Source organism: Stegostoma tigrinum, chromosome 28 (genome assembly GCF_030684315.1).
Source record: "Stegostoma tigrinum isolate sSteTig4 chromosome 28, sSteTig4.hap1, whole genome shotgun sequence".
Classification (NCBI taxonomy): domain Eukaryota; kingdom Metazoa; phylum Chordata; class Chondrichthyes; order Orectolobiformes; family Stegostomatidae; genus Stegostoma; species Stegostoma tigrinum.
Window position 1 is genome coordinate 20,041,576 of NC_081381.1, and position 24,875 is coordinate 20,066,450.

Consider the following 24,875-nt stretch of genomic DNA (forward strand, 5'->3'; position numbering starts at 1 on the left):
CCGACCCCCACCCTGCCATTCAATAAGGTCCTGGCAGCATTCTTCATTCCTATCTACCTCTAATGATTTTTGATTCCCTTGCTAAAAAGAATCTGTCTGCCTCCACCTTATTCAATGATGTTGTTGCTGGCTAGTCATTGATTGACAACTTTGTAGTCCCAGCAATGCAAGTGGCAGAAGTGGATTATAAACAGTCCCAAATTTTACTTCCTTCAGTTCAGGAAAGACCAGGTAAAGCTTGGGGGTGGGCAGGTGGGTGTAGTTCTCATGGTGGGGAGGGTACATAAGGCTTTGGGGGAATGAATGCTTTGATGAGGTAGGTGCACTTGCAGGGTGTAGACCTTGGGAAGGGTGTCCAATGTGTAAGCAGGGCTCTTGTAGGAGACCACTTTCCTTGAGCCCTTTTCCTGCTTGAGGCCCAAGCAGGTTGACATGTCAGACATAGCCCTACTCTTGAACTTATCTGACCACCCTCAAAATTGACGTCACATGGAATTAAGCCCTTAAGTAACTATTGATAGTGAACTGGGAGCCAAGGCTTAGAGCTTTTATTTAACTGTTAACTTTATTCATGTGTATGCAGGTGGGACCATACCTGGAGTTTGTGAGCAGTTTTTGTTTCCCTGTCTGAGGAAAGATGCCTCGCTACGGAGAGAGTGCAACTATGAGCCCAATTTTAACTCATTCAAAATCACCACTTGCAGAAATAAAATCAGTACGGTCCTAAAAATTAAGCATATGTCTGTACTAAAAATTAGGAAGACACTTGATGGTGTCCCCACAACCTGCAAAATTATTGTTTGGGTTTCCCCAGACAATGACAATGTTTAAAGTGTGAAATATAACATTTTTTTTTCTGAACAGAGTAGTGAAAGCTCACATAATAGTGAAATTAAAAAAAATGCTGGAAACATTCAGCAAATCAGGTGGTACATGTTGAGAGGGAAACAAGCTAATGTGTCAACTGCCACCTGCTAAATCAGATGGCAGGACTGATGTATGAAAGAGAGACAGGAGTTTAGAAGAGCAAGGGGGCAGAGGATCTTTTATAGATTGGTAACATTCCAGCAGGACTAGACAGAGTAAACACAGGAAGGACATATCCAATACCCGGGAGTCCAGAACTGGAGGTCACACTCTAAGGATGTGGTATAGGCCATTTAGGATTGAGATGAGGAGAAATTTCTTTGCCCAGAGAATGGTAAGTCTGTGGGATTCTCTGTTTGGAATGCAGTTGAGGCCAAAACGTTGAATGTTTTTAAGAAGGCATTGGATATCATTCATAGGCTACAGGCATCTAAGGGAATGGAGAGCAAGTGGGAGCAAGATACTGAGCCATGATCATATTGAATGGTGCAGCGTACATGAAAGGCCAAATTTTCTACTTACGCTCCTATTTTCTGTGTTTCTCTGCAGTCTCACTACTCATCAATTGCACACTTCAAAACTTTGCCTCCTTTTCATATGTGCTGAACGAGAACTGATTAACATCTGCTTACCCATTTCTGTGTCATTGACTTAACACTAATAGGCAGACTGCCCTTGCAACTGTTAAACTTGGGGTCACGTGGAAAGGGGGATGTAATCAGGTCATTTTGGGTAATTTACAGGCAAGCCCCTTCCACTGGCCTGCTCATGAGGAAACCACAAAATCTGCTCAGTCTGTTAGATTAACATTACACATGTGACTCCTTATCAGATATTAACAGATTACTATGTCCAACATTTCCTGTTTAGTGGGTGGCAGTTGGGACATTAGCTTGTTTCTGTCTCAACCTGTACCACCTGATCTGCTGAATGTTTCCAGCACTTCTGATTTTACTATTATTATGGCAATTTTCACTACTATGTACAGAAAAAAAGAAGTTACATTTAACACTTTCAACATTGTCATTGTCTGGGGAAACCCAAGCAATGATTTTGCAGTTTGTGGTGACATCATTGTTTATCTTCCTAACTGGTAGCACAGATGTAAGAGTAACTTTTAGGGCTGTGTTCATTTTAATTCTGCAAGTGGGTGGATTTTGAATGGGTTAAAATTGGGCCCATAGCTTTTGCTCCTAATGCTCAATAATACTATCTGACCACCATATTTTGATGCAGCATGTTCCACAAAAACTTTAACCGATAAGCTTATTGTTGTTTTTCAAAATAGAGCAAAATGTGCTTCAAAATTGTAGTCTCCCACCCGAAATACACAAATGAATGTGTTGAAAATGGTTGTGAATGGTTGATAAATATTGGACCAGCTTTGCAAGCAATCTGTTATTGTAATACGGCTTTTATATTATGATTTGACAAAGTACCATGCTACTGACTTGCTGTTGCTTGCAAATTCCACACAGAGCAATTGGCTACAGTGAAACTGTCAGAAATGAATGGGCAAATAAAAATGATCAAATATAAGATATCTAATGGTGCATACTGCGTGCCCATTTTCACAGCAGGCATTTACAAATCTAGTGGACGCGAGGGACTGATTTTTTAAATGTCAAAATTGGGTATCTACAAGCCAGCTGCAGCTAAGTCAGATATAGGGAGGTGATCCCTTTGCTCTTTACTAATAATCTAATTTACTTCCAATTTTGGAAGAAACTATCTTTCTTCCCTAGTGTACGATTTTTGCTTTGGCATCTGAATCATGAATTTGAGCAACTTTTTTTCAACCTGTGTGGGAAGTGAAAATAACATCATAATACTGCACTCACTGAGCTGAGACAGGTTGTCATGTTGTTGTAAGTGAAGCCGGGCATTGCATCTATCTTATGCTAGAGCCTCCCTTATCGAGTTTTCTACTGGTATAGAGGCAGGGAAACAGTCCATATCCCAGAACCATCTTTACTCATTTTAATTTATGTGGTTGAAGAGTAGATTGTTGGCTAGTAGCAGTGCTGCTTGGGGTGCACAAGGAATGGGGAGGTGACATCTTCTATTTCAACATATATGGCACATTTGAAGCTTGGTGACTCATGATACATGCTTTATAAATAAATATAGGCTTTCAATATATAATCCCTGATAAATGCAACCAGTTGAAAGGGGAGTTAGAATGATTTAAAGGTGGAATTTCATCAGAAGATCCATGGAAGCACTGTTAATTTCCATTGAGGCTGGAGTTCTGATTGCATTTGGAACAGAGAAGCACTGGGAGATGCCATTTCACTATAACAGCTTAATCAAAACTAATTTGCATCCATCTGGGGAAATTAAAGTTTAGATTTGCTTTTTCATAACTCCACTGAAAAAAAGGAAGAAAGGCTTGCTTTTGTATACCACCGTTCACGACCTTGGAATGTCCCAAAGTGATTCACAAACAATGAATTGCTTTTGAAATGCAATCATCGTCGCAGTATTTGAAACTCTGTGGCCAATTCATGAGTAGTAAGGTCCCACAAACAACAATGTAATAATAGTGAGATAACCTGTTTCAATGATATCAGTTGAGAAGCAAGTATTTGACATGTGATTTGTAGCTTTTTGGTTTCAGTCATTTGTTTCTATTGGAAATCACTCTTCATCAGCCGTGGAATGAATTTGAGAAATCCCATGGTCATGAAGACTGCTGTATAAATGCAAGTCTGCCTTTTTTCCTTAACTGCGCTTACTAAAAGGAGCAAGTCTCCTCGCAGCAGAAGTGTGATAAGTGTAATTTTTCGAATGTTAAATAAACACTCTCTGTAATGGAAACTATTTAAGAAGCCTTTCTGTCCATAAAAATAAGTAGCAAGGAAAGAGGCATTGGCTGAAAATGATCTATGCAACATTGGCCCTGAAGAATGGTGGGAAGAAAAGACAAATATTTTTGTGATAATAAAGTGTGAGGCTGGATGAACACAGCAGGCCCAGCAGCATCTCAGGAGCACAAAAGCTGACGTTTCAGGCCTAGACCCTTCATCAGAGAGGGGGATGGGGTGAGGGTTCTGGAATAAATAGGAAGAGAGGGGGAGGCGGACCGAAGATGGAGAGAAAAGAAGATAGGTGGAGAGGAGAGTATAGGTGGGAGGTAGGGAGGGGATAGGTCAGTCCAGGGAAGACGGACAGGTCAAGGAGGTGGGATGAGGTTAGTAGGTAGATGGGGGTGCGGCTTGGGGTGGGAGGAAGGGATGGGTGAGAGGAAGAACAGGTTCGGGAGGCAGAGACAGGCTGGGCTGGTTTTGGGATGCAGTGGGGGGGAGGGGACGGGCCTATGTTCTTTTCTCTCCATCTTCGGTCCGCCTCCCCCTCTCTCCCTATTTATTCCAGAACCCTCTCCCCATCCCCCTCTCTGATGAAGGGTCTAGGCCCGAAACGTCAGCTTTTGTGCTCCTGAGATGCTGCTGGGCCTGCTGTGTTCATCCAGCCTCACATTTTATTATCTTAGATTCTCCAGCATCTGCAGTTCACATTATCACAAATATTTTTGTGGTTGTGCTGAGTAGAACTGATGAATTATGAATGTGCAAGTTTAAAAATGTGCAAATGTTGAATATCTGAGACAAAGGCTTAAATGTTGTCAATACGCAACATATAGATTGGTATTTCTTAGACAATGAAAGGTTGTAATTTGCATAAATTAGTATGTTTTAAACAGATTTGTGTCATGATCTGGATTTGCTGATTAATTTCATGGACACATTTTAGTATCTCTTTAGCAGGATGTTTTGTGTTACAATAAAGGGAAGTATTTTAATTAAAATTATTTTGCAATGCAGATTGATTGGTTGGAATCTTACCAACTTTGTCTCAGGTGTGACAGTAGGGTCACTTTTGAGTAGCAAACTTGACCTTTTGATAATGGACCTTTCAGTTATTCTTTACCTGAACAACCTATTTAACAGAGATAATGGGAACTGCAGAAGCTGGAGAATCCAAGATAACAAAGTGTGGGGCTGGATGAAGACAGCAGGCCAAGCAGCATCTTAGGAGCACAAAAGCTGACGTTTCGGGCTGAGACCTTGCATCAGAAAAGGGGGATGGGGAGAGGATTCTGAAATAAATAGGGAAAGACGGGGAGGCGGACTGAAGATGGATAGAGAAGATAGGTGGAGAGGAGATTATGGGTGGGGAGGTAGGGAGGGGATAGGTCAGTCTGGGGAGAATGGACAGGTCAAGGGGGCGGGATGAGGTTAGTAGGTAGGAAACGGAGATGTGGCTTGAGGTGGGAGGAGGGGATAGGTGAGAGGAAGAACAGGTTAGGCGGCCGGGGACGAGCTGAGCTGGTTTTGGGATGTGGTGGGGGGAGGGGAGATTTTGAAGCTGGTGAAATCCTCATTGATGCCATTGGGCTGCAGGGTTCCCAAGCGGAATATGAGTTTGTTAACCTATTTAACAGCCTGCCTCTGGACCCCTGAACCAATTAGGGAGGATAGGTGATGCAGATGCAATCATTTTGTTTCAGGGCGGATTCCTATTTTAGAATAGCACAACATGTTTCAGAAAAGTTTAGCATCACCTGAACTTTTTAGTCAGTAGCACACACAAGAATAGAGAGAATACTTGAGAAGCCTGTCTCCCACCCATGGGTTCTGTTGCTTGGCAATGAAGGAACTGCAGGGAGATGAGCTATTGTAAGCATGGGAGGAAGATTACAACCCCTCCTATCAAACAGGTGTGGATAGAAGCAGCCAATGAATTCATCGATTGATTGTCTCTCCAACCAAGAGGCTTTACATTAAGAGGATCTGAAGAGGTCCTGAAAAATGGATGGAGTATGAGATAACATAGTGTCGAGCTGGATGAACACAACAGGTTAAGCAGCATTGGAGGAGCAGGAAGGCTGACGTTTCGGGCCTAGACCTTTCTGAAGAAGAGTCTAGGCCCGAAACGTCAGCCTTCCTGCTTCTCTGATGCTACTTAGCTGGCTGTGTTCATCCAGCTCTATACCTTGTTATCTCAAATTGATGGAATATACTTTCAAGTGACAAGCCCCTATTTCAGTCTTGCCCAGCAATCTCTTGCACAGCACATCTCATTCTTTGCATCTCCACACTTTCCCCTTCCTGCAGCCATCTTACATTTCCATTTATGCAGCCATGCTTGTTCAGAGCTTAGTTCTCTTTCGTATTAATGCCTCACAAAGACAAACGGTGTCCTTCCCTCCTCTGCACAAAAATATCATTACCATTACTTGCACCTCTCTGCTTTCCCTTCTTTTAGGGGAAGAGAATGTAATACTGTAATACTGTGGAGATTTAAGGCGAGAAGCTGGGGAGGGGGCGTCCAGTGACAGACATCTTGCTAGCTATTGACATTACACACCCACTTAGCCCATTGTGTAAGCGGTCATTTTCCTTGAATGTACAGCTGTCAGTAGCCATGACAGCCTGAGTCTCTGAAGCTCAGGTGCTCAGACATATTGAGAGAGTTGGTCCTCTGTTAGTAGACAATGTGTTGGGGTTCTGCCTGGAATTGAATGCTGGTAGTTATTTCCTTTGCAGTATGGAGGTACATGTGGCTGTGGTGAAAGCAGTTATTGCAGCTACTACTGTTGACCATGTGAGTCGCTGCCCTAAACCCTAATCAGAGGACTGAAGGTTAGCAAGTGCGGTTTTTTTTCCCAAGCGTTTAGTAACCATCTGTCAAGCACTGTTTGGCAGAAGCACTGCAGCAGCCTGTCACTTGTCCATATGATAATGGGAACTGCAGATGCTGGAGAATCCAAGATAACAAAGTGTGGAGCTGGATGAACACAGCAGGCCAAGCAGCATCTCAGGAACACAAAAGCTGAAGTTTCGGGCCTAGACCCACTAATGAAGGGTTTAGGCCCGAAATGTCAGCTTTTGTTCTCCTGAGATGCTGCTTGGCCTGCTGTGTTCATCCAGCTCCACACTTTGTTGTCACTTGTCCATGACTGGATCTCTTCCTTGTGATTGATCAAAATCCTTAACAGCTTGTTTCACTGAGGATGCTGTTTCTATTATACATTGTCTTCTCCTACCTACTGGTTGCCAATATAACATAGAGCTTCTACTTCGTTAGAAAATGGGAAATTCATGTGCAAAATTACTACCTTCTTAAATATTTCAGAATACTACTCACCTTATCCACCTACCCTGAGAGGCTGGATGGGATCCCAAGCCATCTCAATTTCAGCAATTTTCCCAATATGACAGCTGCACACCTGAACATTCTTTCTTCTGATGAGGGTAATGTTCACCCATTCAGTTTGAGAAGAGTTTAAAAAAAAATCTGGTGTTCTGAAGTACAGTTAACACATTGTCAGAAAATTATCATAGAAAATAGCAGAAAATATTTGCCAAACAAGTCCAGGAAATATTCAGCTGTTTCAACTTTCAAAATAACACTTCAAAAATATAAGATACTTTTAGTTTGAAAACATTTTGCTTTATATCATCAGCACAAGCTGCATTGAACTTTTGACATTTAGTACAGTCCTCCCGTCAACTACCATATTCCCATTACTTCTCACACCCAGATTGTTTCCCACGACCTTATGTCCAAAGGAAGTCTGCTTTTTACTTTGAGAAAGTTTCTGTCAGATACAAGCTGAAGGACATGGTGTGTTTAGATCTTCTGCCCTGATCTTCCACTGCAAAAAGAAGAAAATGCAACTCAATGTGAAACTGTTTTTCATTAATGGTATTTTACCCTTGAGATAGATGTCACTCTTGAAGAACCTAATCCATAGTCCTTTAATAATTATTAGAGGCCACTCAAGAAATGGTCTTTATTATATTCTTTTTGAGATTTGGAGTATTGCACTTCTTTGCCTTCCCCAAAAATGCTAGGCCCATTGTTGTGTCTCCCCCATCTTCCTAATAGATCATTTTTCCATTTTCCTCAATTTGCATCATAATGCTGACTTAGAATCATAGAATCCCAACATTACAGAAATAGGCTCATCACGTCTACACAGACCGTCCAAAGAGCATCCCCCAGAACCACCCCTAGTCTCCTACCATATCCCTGTACCCGCATTTGACGTAGCTGATCCACCTAACCTGTACATCCCTGGCCATTTTGGGGCAACTTAGCATGGCTAATCCATCTAACCTGCACACCTTTGGACTGTCGGAGGAAACTAGAGCACCCAGCGGAAACCCACACAGACACGGGAGAATGTGCAAACTCCACACAGATAGTCACTGAATGCTGCAATTGAACCTAGGTCACCAGCACTGTGAGACAGCTAACCACTGAGTCATCTTGCTGCCCTCACCTTGGCCTGTGCATCTTGCTGGATCAGGCAGCACAATGAAACTCAGCCCTCAAAGGAGCTCAACTTGCACAGCAAGAGCAACAATAACTCACTGGGCAGATGTAGTCAACCAACAAATTATCTGTACTGAATCCGAACTACATTTCCCTGTCTTCCCTTTTATTTATTAATTCATGAGACGAGGGCATCACTGACAAAGCCAGGATTTAATGCATATCCATAGGTGGCCTTGAGAAGTGGTCATGAGCTGCTTTCTTTAGTTGCTGGAATCCATTAGTCTGCAACAATGCTGTCAGGGAGTGAATTCCAGGCTTTTGATCCAATGACCCTGGAGCAATGGCAATATATTTCAAAGACAGGAGGGTGATTGGCTTAGAGTGAAATTTACAGGTCAAAACTGTTGTCATTCGAGATGGTAATAGTTATGTGCTTGGAAAGTGCTGTCTAAAACTCTTCAGTGAATTTTGCAGTGCATCTTGTATATGGTACACACTGCTGTTGATGAGCATTGAAAGTGGAGAGAATGAATGTTTGAAGATGTGGTGCTAATCAAACTGGCTGCTTTGTAAGGAATTGTGTCAAGTTTTTTAAAGTACGGTTGAAGCTGTAACCATCCAGGCAAGTGATGAATATTCCATCACATTTCTGACTTGTGCCTTGTAGATGAACAGGCTTTGAACAGTAAGGAGGTGAGCTACTTACTATAGCCATGGTATTTATAAGGCTAGTACAGTTTAATTTTTGCCCAAGGGTAATTCCTAGGACATTTTCCTTGGGGGAAATTTATAAGTTTTGAAGCAAATTTTCTTCTTTACATCTCTTCTAAAACCGAGAGACACATGAGACAGACAAAACATGTGCTTCTGTCTGTTTCCACAGCTAGTTTTCTTGGAACAAATTGCTTGCCTGCACCCAAAGGGATGCCACTCTTGGTAAGCGTGACTGATTTGGAGAGTTTGTCACTCTTCTCACCTGTCATGTATTTGAAGAATTTATAGGCCAAATCAACTCATTTGATCAAGTAATGAATGCATCTTCTGGCATGTGATTCAAACCCAGAGCTACGACCTCAGAGGAAGGATGTTACCCATTGTGCTACAAGACAATTATATCAATACAATTTTTTTGTTGTTTAATTGGCTGAGTGCACTTTATCTTTGTCAATGTGCATGAGGTAATAAAAGAGAAATATTTTCTGCCTTCTATCGTCACTGAAAGGTCTTAAATCATTTAATGGATTGGGCTCAACTTGAATCTGGGGATTTCTTGTTGCCAGGATTCTGGGAGTTGTATTTCACTCATCCTTCAAAGGACAAAATTTCCTTTGTTGCTCCCGATAATGATGGCAAGCTATCTTTTTATTGCTATGTCTTACTGTTAGTTATAATATTTCATCCTTACTGTAGATGATACCGTTCCAGTTCAAAACTGTCATTGTTTATTCTCAAGTAGGACTGAAATCTGATTTTCTGGTTAAGATCCACAACCAAAAATGTAAACCTGTTTCTTTCCTTGCGTGTGCTGCCTGAGGATAATTATACTGAGAACATAGAACATAGAACAGTACAGCACAGCACAGGCCCTTCGGCCCACGATGTAGTGCTGAACTTTTACCTAATCCTAAGTTCTATCTAACCTTGACCCATTCCTGTGCGATTTACACCTGAATGGAACCCCAAAGAGTTCACCCCTACCTTATACTATCGTCCATATGCCTATCTAATAGCTGTGTAAAAGCCCCTAATGAGGCTGACCCCACTACCCTTGCCGGCAATGCATTCCACGCCTGTACCACTCTCTGAGTAAAGAACCTACTTCTGACGTCTCCCCTGTATCGACCTCCACTATTTTAAAACTATACCCCCTCGTAATAGCTACCTCCACCCTAGCAAAAAAGTCTCTGGCTGTCTATCTATACCTCTGATCATTTTGTACACCTCTACCAAGTCACCTCTCGTCCTTCGTCGTTGTAAAGAGAAAAGCCTGAGCTCTCTCTCAACCTTTCCTTGTAAGACCTTCCCTCCATTCCAGGCAACGTCCTGATAAATCTCCTCTGCACCTTTTCCAGTACCCCAACATCTTTCCTGTAATGAGGCTACCAGAACTAGACACAATACTCCAGATGTGGCCTTTGTATAGCTGGAGCATAACGTCACAGCTCTTGAACTCAATCCCTCTATTAATGAAAGCTAACACACCATACACCTTCTTAACACCTCTACTTACCTGGGTGGCAACTTTCAGGGAACTGTGAACATGAACCCCAAGATCCCTCTGCTCCTCCACACTGCCAAGAATCTTTACGCTAACCCTGTATTCTGCTTTCAAGTTTGTTCTTCCAAAATGAATCACCTCACACTTCTCAGGGCTAAACTCCATCTGCCACTTCTCAGTCCAGCTCTGCATCCTACCAGTGTCCCTTAGTAACCTAGAACAACCATCTGCACTGTCCACAACACGACCCACCTTTGTATCATCTGCGTACTTACTATTCCACCTTCCACTCCTTCATTGAAATCATTTACAAAAATCACAAGTAAAAGAGAACAGATCCTTGTGGTACATTACTCGTAACTGAGCACCACGTTGAATATTTTCCGTCCACTACCATCCTTTGTCTTCGAAGGGTCAGCCAATTCTGAATCCAATCTGCCACATTCCCCCCATCCCACGCCTCCTTACCTACTGTATGAGCATACAATGGGGAACCTTATCAAACACCTTACTTAAATCTGTGTACACCACCACATCCACTGCTGTACCTTCATCCACCTATTTGGTCACCTCTTCAAGGAATTCAATAAGGTTTGTGAGGCAAGTTCTACCCCTCACAAATTCATGCTGACTATCACGAATCAAACTGTGCCTATCCAAGTGATCAAAAATCCTATCTCTCAGAGCTCTTTCCAATACTTTGTCCACCACTGACATAAGACTAACTGGCCTGTAATTTCCAGGGTTATCCCTATTCACTTTTTTGAACAAGGGAATGACATTTGCCTTTCTCCAATCTTCCGCCACTATACCCACGGACAGTGAGGACGAAAAGAACATAGCCAAAGGGCCTGCGATCTCTTCCCTCACTTCCCATAGAACCCTTGGATAAATCCCATCAGGCCAGGGGACTTACCTATCTTCAACTTCCTCAAAATTCCTAGCACATCTTCCTTACTAACATCGATCTCCTCTAGCCTACCAGCCAGTTTCACACTGTTCTCCTTTACAACTAGGTCACATTTCAAATTTCCACAATAAATATCGCTGTGCTGATTTTTTAGGGATGAAGTCTGCGGTGGGCATGGAGCGAAAGCACTCATATTTCCCTCCAAGACCTTGCCCAACCTATTTCAGCAGCCTCCTCTACCCCTCCATCACAGTCTGTGTTCTTCAGTCTTGCACTTCTGGTCACCTGTGACTCTGCCATCCTTTTCTCTCAGTATGTATGATGGAGACATTCCTTTCTTGGGTCTGCTGTTCAGAATTCCCTCCCTGAATCTCTTACGTTGTTATCCCTGTCAGTGACTTTAAAAGCCTCCTCAAAACCAATTTTTTAAAATAGTTCCTTGATCATTGTTGGTAACTATTTCACTGCTGTGAAGCCTCTTTGGGATGTTCTTCCAAGGTTCTGCAAATTATTGTTTCTACTGAATTTGAAAGTCACCCTCTGAGAAATTGTTGAGAAGCAATAAATGGTTTGCCTAAAATGATCAAAACTGCAACAATATAAAAGAAATAAACAAAAGATTAAATTTCTGTTTTCTTCCTGCATTTTCTAAAAGTATACAAGTCCAGAACAGCAAGAAGAAGGTAGAAAGAGGTATGAAGCTCAGAAACTGGACCGTATAGAGACAAAGCAAAGGAGTGAAGATATCATCTTGCCTGCCATCAATGTGGGTAAGATGAACATTTATTTCCATATTTGTAATGACTTGAGGGATTGCTGAGAGATAATGGATGTCAAAATTTACACAATGGTGGCCAATGTAACACTTAACTTACCTTTGCAGGACAGAGAACAGATGAATCACTGCATTGAAAACAGAAACATTGTTTTACACCATCTCAAATTGACACTTGAAGTTGTCAAAACACTTTACACTTACTTGTCACTGTGTTCCCCACACAAAACACTCTAAACAATGTGCAGGAGGAAGTCTACTTGTAGCCCTCAAATTCAAGATACTTAGCTCAGAAGAGGTGTATATGTCTTGCTGCAAAAGCCTTTGTGACCTGCCAACAAAATATGATAAAGGCATGAGGTTGGGAAAACAAAGAATTTTTCTTTAGCAAGAAGAAATAAAGCTCATTGTTTTGCAACCTGGTTCCTGTCTCCAGTTGGAGACAATAAAATGTGAGGCTGGATGAACACAGCAGGCCAAGCAGCATCTCAGGAGCACAAAAGCTGACGTTTCGGGACTAGACCCTAGACCGGTCTAGGCCCGAAACGTCAGCTTTTGTGCTCCTGAGATGCTGCTTGGCCTGCTGTGTTCATTCAGCCTCACATTTTATTATCTTGGATTCTCCAGCATCTGCAGTTCCCATTATCTCCAGTTGGAGACAAATGTCCTTCCCCATAACTTTATCTGAAGTAGTTTGATTTGTGTTGATCACTTTCATCATCAACATTGATTTTTAAGGTTTTTTTTGAAGCAATTACAATTTTAAGATACATTTTCACCAACGGGTTTATTTTAACATACTGGAAATTGTTTATGCTGGATATTTAAAGGCTTCATAATGCATAAATATGTACATATATAGAGGTAGCAGAGTGTCCAGGGTCAGCTATCAGATGTAATCTCTTTTGCCAGACTCCAGTTGCTATTCACTAATTTATATCTTGAGAAAGGATCATACCCAATGCTGTGAAAATGTTACATTGAACAGAGAGGAACTTAAATAAGTGGCATTCAAATTAAATAAATGACCTTCAAATACTCCTAAGGATAATGAAATAGAAAATAAGACATATTGTAAAATGCCTGGTAACTTTTCTCTGTTGGAGGACAGACTTCAGCATTTCATTTGTTTTTCTAAATGGTTCAAGAATTGTAGCTCAAGGACTCCCCTTTGGAGCCTCCATTTAATCAGATAAATTTAATCACTAAAGTGACTTGGACAAAGTATATCCCGACATTGAGGCAGTTACACTCATTCCCAATTAAAGAAGTGTCCCTGAAATAACTTTATTTTCCGTTTTTTAATATTTGGAAGTGCTATCACACACAACTGAATGCCTTTATTCAAACAACTAATTCACCCATGGTATTTTTCAACTGTTTTTATTTTAATTTTTTTATATGTCCAGAAGTGCTTTTGCACACAAATGAATGTTTTTATCCCCATCATCAAATCATTGAATAATCACTGCCAGTAAATCACCCATATTTTCCAGCTGATTAATTTATACACAAAACCCATTAAGGACAGTGTAGACGCCAGGGAAAGTAAGGAAGAGGGAGAGATTAAAACAAAATAAGTTGGAGGGGGCCAAACTAACTTTTTTTTCAGTTTTTACTATGCTACAAGAGCCCCAAAAGCTAAGGAAGATATACTTTCTAATCTACCCTGTTCAGAGATGTTATGACACACCTCTGGAGAAGGTGGGACATGAACGTAGATCTCCTGGCTCAGAGGTAGGGACACTGCCACTGTGTCAGTAGAGCCCAATGAACACACTATTGATTTTCTTTTCATTTCCAGCAGTGCACCTATACACAACTGACCATTTATTTTCCGCCCCATCACCAAATTATGCAGATGGCCTCAAGGCCCTCCGCTTCTTACTGCCCTGCAGGCCCAAACAGTCCCCCTTCTCCAACACCCTCATCCGCCTAGCCAAACTCGTCCTCACCCTCAACAACTTCTCTTTCGATTCCTCCCACTTCCTATAGACTAAGGCGGTGGCCATGGGCACCCTCATGGGCCCAAGCTATGCCTGCCTCTTTGTAGGTTACGTGGAACAGTCCCTCTTCCGCAACTACACAGGCCCCACACCCCACCTCTTCCTCTGTTACATTGATGACTGTATCGGCGCCGCGTCTTGCTCCCCAGAGGAGCTCGAACAGTTCATCCACTTCACCAACACTTTCCACCCCAACCTCAAGTTCACCTGGGCCATCTCCAACACATCCCTCACCTTCCTGGACCTCTCAGTCTCCATCTCAGGTAACCAGCTGGAAACTGATGTCCATTTCAAGCCCACCAACTCCCACAACTACCTAGAATACACCTCCTCCCACCCAACCTCCTGCAAAAATTCCATCCCCTATTCCCAATTCCTCCACCTCCACTGCATCTGCTCCCAGGATGAGGCATTCCACTCCCGCACATCCATGTCCAAGATGTCCAAGTTCTTCAAGGACCGCAACTTTCCCCTCACAGTGGTCGAGTACACCCTTGACCACGTCTCCCGCATTTCCCGCAACACATCCCTCACACCCCGCCCCCGCTACAACCGCCCAAAGAGGATCCCCCTCGTTCTCACACACCACCCCACCAACCTCCGGATACAACGCATCATCCTCCGACACTTCCGCCATCTACAATCCGACCCCACCACCCAAGACATTTTTCCATCCCCACCCTTGTCTGCCTTCCGGAGAGACCACTCTCTCCATGACTCCCTTGTCCGCCCCACACTCCCCTCCAACTCCACCACACCCGGCACCTTCCCCTGCAACCGCAGGAAGTGCTACACTTGCCCCCACACCTCCTCCCTCACCCGCATCCCAGGCCCCAAGATGACTTTCCTTATTAAGCAGATGTTCACCTGCACATCTACCAATGTGGTATACTGTATCCATTGTACCCGGTGTGGCTTCCTCTACATTGGGGAAACCAAGCGGTTCGCAATAAACAACTGCACCTCCCAGTTGCGAACCATTTTAACTCCCCCTCCCATTCCTCAGACGACATGTCCATCATGAGCCTCCTGCAGTGCCACAATGATGCCACCCGAAGGTTGCAGGAACAGCAACTCATATTCCGCCTGGGAACCCTGCAGCCTAATGGTATCAATGTGGACTTCACAAGCTTCAAAATCTCCCCTTCCCACACTACATCCCAAAACCAGCCCAGCCCATCCCCTCCCCCCCACTGCATCCCAAAACCAGCCCAGCCTGCCCCTGCCTCCCTAACCTGTTCTTCCTCTCACCTATCCCATCCTCCCACCTCCAGCCGCACCTCCATTTCCTACCTACTAACCTCATCCCACCTCCTTGACCTGTCCGTCTTCCCTGGACTGACCTATCCCCTCCCTACCTCCCCACCTATACTCTCCTCTCTACCTGTCTTTTTTTCTCTCCATCTTCGGTCCACCTCCTCTTCTCTCCCTATTTATTCCAGAACCCTCACCCCATCCCCTCTCTGTTGAAGGGTCTATGCCCGAAATGTCAGCTTTTGTGCTCCTGAGATGCTGCTTGGCCTGCTGTGTTCATCCAGCCTCACACTTTGTCATACCAAATTATCTGTGATATTTTCTCATCTGTCAATCATCACTAATAAATCATCCATATTTTCCAATTGATCAGTTGATATACAAAGCATGTTAAGAGCTTGAACTTACTTGCTCCTAAAGAAGAAAACTACTTACATCTGTAGTGTGTTGTTGAGAAAAAGAAAAAAGTAGAAGGAATTCAGAACACAGCCAATTATGAACATAATTATCTGAAATGTTAGCAAGTTGATTAGATTGCTTATCTGCTGTTTTGTCTAAAAGCTGTAGGTCTGTTTTTGAGTGGGCATGTGAGGAGAGCTGCTGCCAAGTGGATGGTTTTGATAAGCTGTAGTGTTAAAGTAGGGAACAGAGAGGTTGTTCTACACTGTGATGATTATCAAGTTACATAACAAAGGACAAAATCACATTCTAACTGCAACCACAATTATCATCTTGGTGATTTTTTAAATGTTAGATTGGGTAAGTATTAGATAGTTCCAATTTATTTCCTCTCCTGATGCGTGTGGATGTCTTCACTTTACAGCAATAATTACTGGATAGTGACTAAGAGTGTTAACCTAGCTGACTTTGCCACCTCTGCTGTTGAGTTTCAGCAATATGTTTTTTAAGTTTCCACCTGGGCTTTGCCTTTACCTTCAGACTTAGAAACAGATTCAGTCTATACAACTCTTTGAGCCTGTTCCACCTTTTAATTAAATCATGGTTACTCTGAGTCTTAATTCCGTCTGCCTGCCTTGGTTCCATAACATCTGATTTCTTCCCTGACAAAATTCCATTAATCTCAGTTTTTGAAATTTTCAGTTGTCCTAAATACGGCAGCATTTTTGGCAGTGTTCCAGATTTCCACTATCCTTTTTTGTGATAAAGTACTTCCTGAAATCAACCATAATGAACTCACTCAAATTTTAAGGTTATGCCCCTTTGTTCTGGACTGTCCCACCAGAGGAAATAGTTTATTTACATCTATCCTATCAATTCATTTAATCATCTTAAACACCTCAATTAGATCACTCTTTAATCTTCTTATGCATCCTCATGAGATTTCCCAGCGTTCTGCTGCTTATTTTCTGTTAATTGTGCTTTTTGGTTCACTACTATTTCCATTCTGGAATGATTCGAGTGTTTTGCTGCTTTTTACTGTGAAATGCTTGTGGTTAACAATGTATGGCATGTATGACTCCAGTCCAAAAGACATCAGAGCTTTTAAAATTTAGTCACACATTTGTTAAGAATGTCCTTGGCATCGCAACATTTAGTACTTATTCTTATATAGTATATGAGAGTGCTTGTAGGCTTCTTGATCTTTCTTGAGTGGCTCCAGTTCTTCATATGATCATAATTTCCTTTTTTACATTCTGTATCAATGGCTCTTTGAAATTGTTGTTGAAACTTGGTTAAATATCTTGAATAACTTTTATCAGTGATGATTTTTTTTCACCACTAAATCCCTCTCTTGATGGTCTAGCCAAAATCAATATCTACTATTTGATTTCAGTTATTCTATTTCAGCACTGTTTTTGAATTATCTACGGCGCTCTTAACCCAACTCTGGTGTATTCCTGTGTCATTGCTTATGGCCACGTTGTTAAATTGATGGTTACACCACAGCAATACTTAGCTTACTACATTAAAATCTTGCATTTTCATCCACTGTAAATGGATGCATGAGTAGCATATAGCTGGCAAAGGCCAGTTTCTCAAGACCACACCATGTCCTGTTACTCCGTATAGATTTTATCTCTACTACGTTATTGTAAGGAAGGTCACTGTGACCTGTTCTGTGTTGACTGTATCACGGCCAATAATTGTAGGACTGCTTTGGACTCAGTGGAAGGTTTCTAAGTTTTTGGAACCACAGAAAGGTAAAAGTGTGACTTTACAAATTGAGGCCACTGTAGCTCACCCTAAATAAAATCCATCTTTACAAGTTCGATGAATGTGAACTGGTAATAAGCACCTTGAAATTTCCCTGTGCAATATTGTTTGCAAACACATGTGTTTACAATAAATTCTTCTGTTCACAATTTTAACAAAGGCATTATTCATTTATTATACTTATGATGATGCCTCCAATAAAATAAGTGATGTAAAAATTTGATACAAATGTTATCTTGACAATATCACACTGCATAATTTCCAAACTGTATGAGCTGTGACCCTATTATGTTCCTGAATAAAACATAAAACTCCCTGAAACCCCTTTATATTGTGCATTGTGAGAGGCCAGGTTTGTGCAGTTGGCGCTGTTATTTGTTAATGACATTTGCTAATGCTATTTTATATTCCTACTTTTATGGACTGCAGCAATTATAAATTTTACTGTTTTCTTCATAAATTTTAATGTTCTATTGTATATTTACATCTGAAATACAATAAGTAGTTTTTAATTAATCACACCAGCAATATTTATTTTTCATTAAAAATCGCCTATATCTTGTGCTCAAATGTGTCAGAGAGAAGAGGAAGTTCTGGATAGAACTGAATCAAAGTTGGAGATTCTAGAGTTTTTTGGTGCTTATGCTGTTGAGGAGAGCCATGTTGATTGACATGGATAATTTTCTGTTCAGTTTAGTTGACCAGTTGTGCTCCTTGTAGCAGTGTGAACTTGGAAAATCAACCCTTAGTGAATAGAAACAAGGAAAAATGAAAATCGCAGGCTTGGGAAATGTGTGTGAATTCAGAAAGCTTCCTCTTTCCTCTCAGCTCCTAATTTTCTCCCTCCCTCTCTCGCAAAAAGAAAAGACTTAAATTTATAGAATGCCTTATCACATGTTTCAGAGTTGCCATGAAATCAGTAATGTGAATTACTTTGACAGCCAATTGCTGTATTATATATCAACAATTGGCATCAAGGTAACAGTTGGCTAACATGTTGGAAGACAGGAACAATTTACAGGGAGATCTGAAGAAGTAGCTAGAAAAAATATTGGATATATCCAAGAAATGTCGAGCTCCCCTCAAGAAAGGAATTGAATGCCAAGTTTAATGAACATAAAGTAGGTAAATATGAGTTGAACTGTAAATGACAACATGAATTGCTTGGGCCATATTCCCTGTTTGTGTTGCACCTTCTGTGTATTCTTGTTGTCTGCTATTTTAGCAATAACCCATTGTTAATTTTGCAGAAGAATGCCATGTGCGTATGTTAAACATTCATTCACTATTTTTGATACTTTCTAGCTACCTTTATTCCTTTGTACTGTAGTCCACTGAAACATAATAGGGCATGCAAAATGAAGAGAGCTTTCTGCCACATTTACGGTTAATTTGAATTAGATCAAATTGGAATGAATGTTTTATTCATCAAAGTGAAGTATTTTCAATTTCAAGCTAGTATAAGACAATACCACATAAAGGATTCATTCCTCTTGAACTACATTAACTTTAGTTTGCTTTTTTCCTTTTATTACGTTCCCTGGCAGACCGACAATCTAAAGGTAAGCTTTGCCTCATTCCACTGTTAACAGTTCTTTGAACCTCCTTTGTAGAAGTACTGCTAATCGACAATTTACATCACAAGATTCAAGATCCTGGACCAATCTTGTAGGTGAATACTGTTGTAAATTTTGAATGAGAAATAACATAAAAAATACGTGCTATTTTTCTCTACAAAACATAGGGCATTCAGAATTTTGATGTTCTGTATTATTAGTGTAAATTATGCCAGGAAATGTAGCAGTAATGGAAGCCACCAAGGAATGTTTGACCATTAGGCTGATATCTGGTAGTGGAGAGCATTGGCTTTCCTGTAGGAACAGTAGTAGCTCTTATTAAGAAACCAAGGTGAAGGGCCAGGCAATGTGAAAGACGCCACCACTATTGAAACAATTAAGATGAAGAAGTAATGGTAAGGCATTGCGAAGTAGGAGAGTCATTCTTGGATCTTCTGCACTCTTATTTGATGAATAGGAGTACAATTAGCAGAACATTGAATTTTCTCACCCATTTGCCTTCTTGTACACAATGGTCTATAGTCCTGATGAACAGATGATGTCTAGTCCCGATGGACCGAGTATAGAGAAATTAATACCTGGGCGGCAGGGGAAGGCATTGGCACACTTCAACAGTTTAAACTATTATTCATACTTCAAATAGAAATAATGACTTTGTGATTGTTTCCAAGAATATGGGATGGTTTGTCACACTAATGAGTTCCTCAACAGAGCTACATGGGCTTGACTCCACTTAACATTAAATTTGGGCAGGCCACTAGTCAAATAATGATCTCCTGATATTATTGTGAAGAATGGAACAATCGACATTTGCAATTCACAAGTGATGATTGTGGGTTTCTACTTACAAAAGCTTTGTGCCCAATGCTTTGTCTTTTTTTTATGGCTTACATAGTTGGAAGCATTTTGTTTGTTTTATTTCTTTGTGAATTGCAGTACTTTCTCATTCTCATAAGAGATTCTGTATCATATGGCTGATGGTAGTTTGTTCTGTTAGAATAATGTATTCACAATGTATTCTTATAGATACCTTATAAAACATGTTGGCTATCTTCATGGCCTCTGATCACGATGGCATTTTGTGCTAAATTGTTCTCGATTCTTGACACACAGTGGCTTGTAGATCATATTCCTGGAAGAGTTGGCTCATTTTATTTTCATTTTGCGCCTCATCTGACCTCACCTTAATGCACTCACAGTAAAGGTCCATCGGCCATTCCCATTTTGACCCAACCATCTCAGACAACAGGAAAAAAATGCGATTTATAACGCAGGGGTTTCTACACTGCAGAACAGGCACAGGAACGCTGGTTGTCCAGCCTATGCGTGGTCAGTCCGTGAAGCTTCAATTTTTATTTAGAGTCATAGAGGCCCTTTGGCCCAAACTGGTCCATGCTGACAATGGTGCCCACTCATCTCGTTTCAATTGCCTGCATTTGGCCCATATCCCTCTAACCCTTCTTATCCATGTAGCTATCCAAATGTTTCTTAAATGTTGCTATTGTACCTGCTTCAACCACTTTCTCCAACAGCCCATTCCATATACGCACCACTCTGCGCGAAGAAGTTGCCTCTCAGGTCCTTCTTAAATCTATCCCCTCTTACCTTAAACCTATGCCTTCTAGTTTTCAATTCCCCATCCTTGGGAAAAGGACTGTATGAATTCAGCTTATCTATAACCCTCATGATTTTATACGCCTCAATGAGGCCACCCCTCTTTCTCCTACATTTCAAGGAATAAAGTCCTATCCTGCTAACTTCTCCCTATAACTCAGGCCTACTAGTCCCGGCAACATTCTTGCAAATCATCTTTGCACACTATCCAGTTTAACTATGTCTTACTTATAATACGGTGACCAAAACTATACACAATACTCCAAGTGCAGCCTCACCAATGACTTATATAACTGCAACGTAATGTCCCAACTCCTATACTCAGTGCCTCAACCGATGAAGGCCAGCATGCTAAATGCCTTCTTCGCCACCCTGTCCACTTGTGACACCACTTCCTACGAACTATGTACTTGTACACCTAGGTCTCACTGTTCTACAATACTCATCAAGATTTTACCATTTCCTGGATAAGTCCTACCTTAGTTTGACATTCCAAAGTGCAACACCTCACACTTAACTGTATTAAATGGCATTTGCCAAACCTCAATCCACTTCCCGATCTGATCAAGAACCCTATGTGAATTTTGATTACCTTCATCGCACACAATGATACCTCCTAATTTTGTATCATTTGCAAACTGCTAAGCATGGTTTGTTCATTCACATCCAGATCATTTATGTAAACAACAAATAACAAAGCCCCAGCACCAGCTCCTGTGGCAAATTACTAGTCACAGGCCTTTAGTCTGAAAAACAACCTTCAACCTTAAACCTCTGCTTCCTACCATCGAGCTAATTTTGAATCCAATCAGCTAGCTCTCCCTGGATCCCATTCATGACTAGCCTGCCATGTGGACCTTGTCAAAGGCCTTACTAAAGTCAATATTTTTAAGATTGCTGCCTGAAACTCCACTCATTATGCTAGCCACCTTAGTTGTTTTGAACCTATAGCTCTGGTAGGATGGAAAGGACTACTATTTTATTGCAGACTTAAATGCTAAATCCACCAGTCACGGTGCTCCAGTTTTGAATTGCCAGATCCACAAATATATGCATGGTTTGTTTACTTGTATTAGACCCGCAGAACTCTGTGAGTGAACATGAGTGGCCCATGAAGTCAGGCTAATCTTTTTAGTAGCATCCAACATCAAGTATTGCTAGACTTTAATATATTTTCTGTCCTGAGGAAGAGTCATATTGAACTTGAAACATTAAGTCAGTTTCTTTCTCCACAAATGCTTCTAGAACCGCTGAATTTCTACAGCATTTTGCTTTTTTTTGCTAGATTTGACTCTGACTGTAGTGAAGGAGACTTAAGCCTGAAGAAGGTCATTGTAACTGTACAATAGACACACTCTGAATGGATTCAGTATTTCACTTTTCTTATCAAATCCTTTTTGATAATATTCTAACATTTCAGACCTCAATCAGCTATTTGTAGATAACCTCAATCTTGACTACAAGGAGCAGAATGTACTCTCTTATGACAACCTGAATTAGTTTGTCTGTTTCTATTTTGGCATTTAACCATCTGGAATCTAACTTAATTTGGGATCAGGCCAAGAAGTTTAGAGCCATTGTAGATAATGTAAGAGATAATTTAATTTCACTTAAAACCTATTAAAAAAAATTAGTCTAATACGTAAATTCAAATTTGACTTTCTCATAAAGAAGATTTATAGTTAACAGTATTAGTATTTTAAATGTAAGTATGCTCCCAACTAGTATTGTGGTAGAATGAGATAGGACAGGTGCTGATTGATAGTAAATTGTAAGGAAGGGCAATGAAAATTAATCAAAACAAACTTGGAGGAACTATATCTATTTTCTACTCAGTTTTTCCTCAGACTGTGTGTTTGTGAGCTACATTCCTTTTTCCCTTCGATATGCTCTTAGAAGAACATTAAGTTAACAGGAACTGGATGGCTGGATAATTGGAATTATGGTTTGTGGGCAAAAGCAAAAAATAAATGTATGTAAGTTAAGGAATGTGCCCAGCCAGCTGTATCCACAATTTCTTTCCCCCACCCTCATGCAAGTCATGGATTTCCAACAATAACAACTGAATTGATTGCCGTCTGAATTCCCTGTACATTCTCTGCTACCACTCCTGCGCCTTGATCACCAAGTGAAATATCACAGTAAAAACCAAAAGAACTGTGGAAGCTGTAAATCAGGAACGAAAACAGAAGTTGCTGGAAAAGCTCAGCAGGCCTGCCAGCATCGGTGAAAAAAGATCATAGTTAATTTTTCAGACCTGGTGACCCATCCTCAGAACTGCCAGATGTCAACTAGCACAGCTCCAATGGAGAATTGAACGTTGTCCCTCTCTGGTTTCTTGATTCAATATCTCATTGGTCAGTACATTTACTCATTTAGCCATTTGTTTTGATATGAATTTAAAATGGGTATGTCAGAGAAGCACAACAATAAAACCTTAATATTCAACTTTGCTACCCTTTACAATGGATGATTCATTATTTTGGTCAGAACCTTCCTTGATTTTCATCCTGTTCATTTCAGTAGGACAAAAATCAGACAAGTTGTATAATAGATGGGAGATTGATCGGTTCCACCAGCTCTCCCTTTAGATGACAAAATTGAGAATTATCCTCTTAGTAACAGGAGTTTGAGAGTTGGAATTCTATGTTTCAACAATCGCTAACTACTAAAGCTGAAAATTTCACACAATTTAAGTGATACCTTTTTTGAAGTGTGTTCCTTTAACAAAGAACTTGGGGATAGAGCCAAAAAATGGAACAAGAGTGCCAGTGTACAGCTGATAGCAACACAAATATGCTGGATTATTTATCCCATCCTGCACACGAAATATCTCTAATTTTGCCAACTTTTATCTCATTTAAACACCTGTGAAATGTGTTTCATTAGGTTAAAGGTGCTACACAACTGCAATTTGTTGCACTTGATTCTATTTCTCTCCATCAGGATAGAACTGTACTGAAGCGTGTCCTCATTTGATGAATTGACAGCAGATTGTGATATGATAGCACTGTTAGTGTAAAATGAATTAGAGGTCACCTTGCTGATTGACATTTTTTTAACTATTTTTGCTCAAACTGTTAACAGATTGTACTTCTGTTTCAGTATCAGTGACTAAGTATTTTTCTTTTACTTTCTTCAATTGCAGAGCCATGTACAGTAGGTTACAGCCAGTCTAGTCTGATTCACCTTGTGGGACCATCGGATTGTGCCCTCCATAAATTCGTTCAAGGAGGTAATGTACCACTGCACTTGATAATCTGAACTCAGTGGCTATGCTGCTTGATAACTACCTCTTCAGCACTGAAGGGGTGAAGGTAGAATATATAGTATTTTATCTGTACATGTATGGACAACTGGAAGGATTCTACCAGAGATCTAATCACATCATCTTGCACTGAGACATCGCTTTATCTTGTAGAATTTCCATTAGATCAGCATTTTGTTTTGTGTTGTAACCTTTAATAGAGGACCAAGAATATATTTAGCTTCATTGCGCAGTGAAATCATTACTAATTTATTCTTAAAACATTACTGCAAATTCCAGTAATTTTCAGAGGCTCTGCTTCTGATGTGGAGCATCACTTGCTAAAAACAAAAGCTGCAAGTCAGGTATGTTCACCTTTGCATGGAATCATCTAATCTGTGTTTCTACCAAGGACTGAAGAGTAGAGTTCTGGAAAATATACTCTTAATTGTGCAGAATGCAGAGCATTCCTTTTCCAGAGGGAGTAATTTTGGCTTTGAGCTTAAAGAAAATGACTGAAGTGCTCAAGTAATTGTATTTGTACAGCACACAGTATCACCACAATCACAGTTGTAAATATGGCTAATTGTTGTAAATGAACTGGAGTGCGCTGACAATTGTGCTTTACTGCTCCATAATCCAAAATGCACAGTCATAATTTGACCACCAAAGTAACTAATTTGCCTGACTGACTGCTATTCAAGAAAGAAAAATCAACCAGATATCATTTTTAACAGAAAATACCTTTATTTATTGCCAAAGTCAAAAGTCATACAACTCCAAGTTTTAGTCCAACAGATTTGTTTGAAATCACAAGCTTTTGGAGTATAGCCCGTTCACCAGCCTTCACCTGACAAAGAGGCTATGCTCCAAAAGCTTATGATTTCAAATAAACTTGTTGGGATCTAACCTGGTGTCATGTGACTTCTGACTTTGTCCACCCCA

At 40.8% G+C, this 24,875-nt stretch overlaps 1 protein-coding gene across 6 annotated transcripts in view; it reads left to right on the top strand.

The window, feature by feature from the left end:
* acot7 (acyl-CoA thioesterase 7) overlaps window positions 1-24,875 on the top strand; it is a 242,153-nt gene that overhangs the window by 69,431 nt on the left and 147,847 nt on the right. For 4 of the 6 annotated variants that reach the window (XM_048561845.2, XM_048561848.2, XM_059638056.1 and 1 more), the window contains exons 5-7: window positions 11,938-12,052; window positions 19,040-19,054; window positions 23,832-23,918. In XM_048561845.2, coding sequence (XP_048417802.1) covers window positions 11,938-12,052; window positions 19,040-19,054; window positions 23,832-23,918 — 217 coding nt within the window. The remainder of the gene's footprint in view (window positions 1-11,937; window positions 12,053-19,039; window positions 19,055-23,831; window positions 23,919-24,875) is intronic. The other 2 variants (XM_048561846.2, XM_059638057.1) reach the window with 2 other exon arrangements.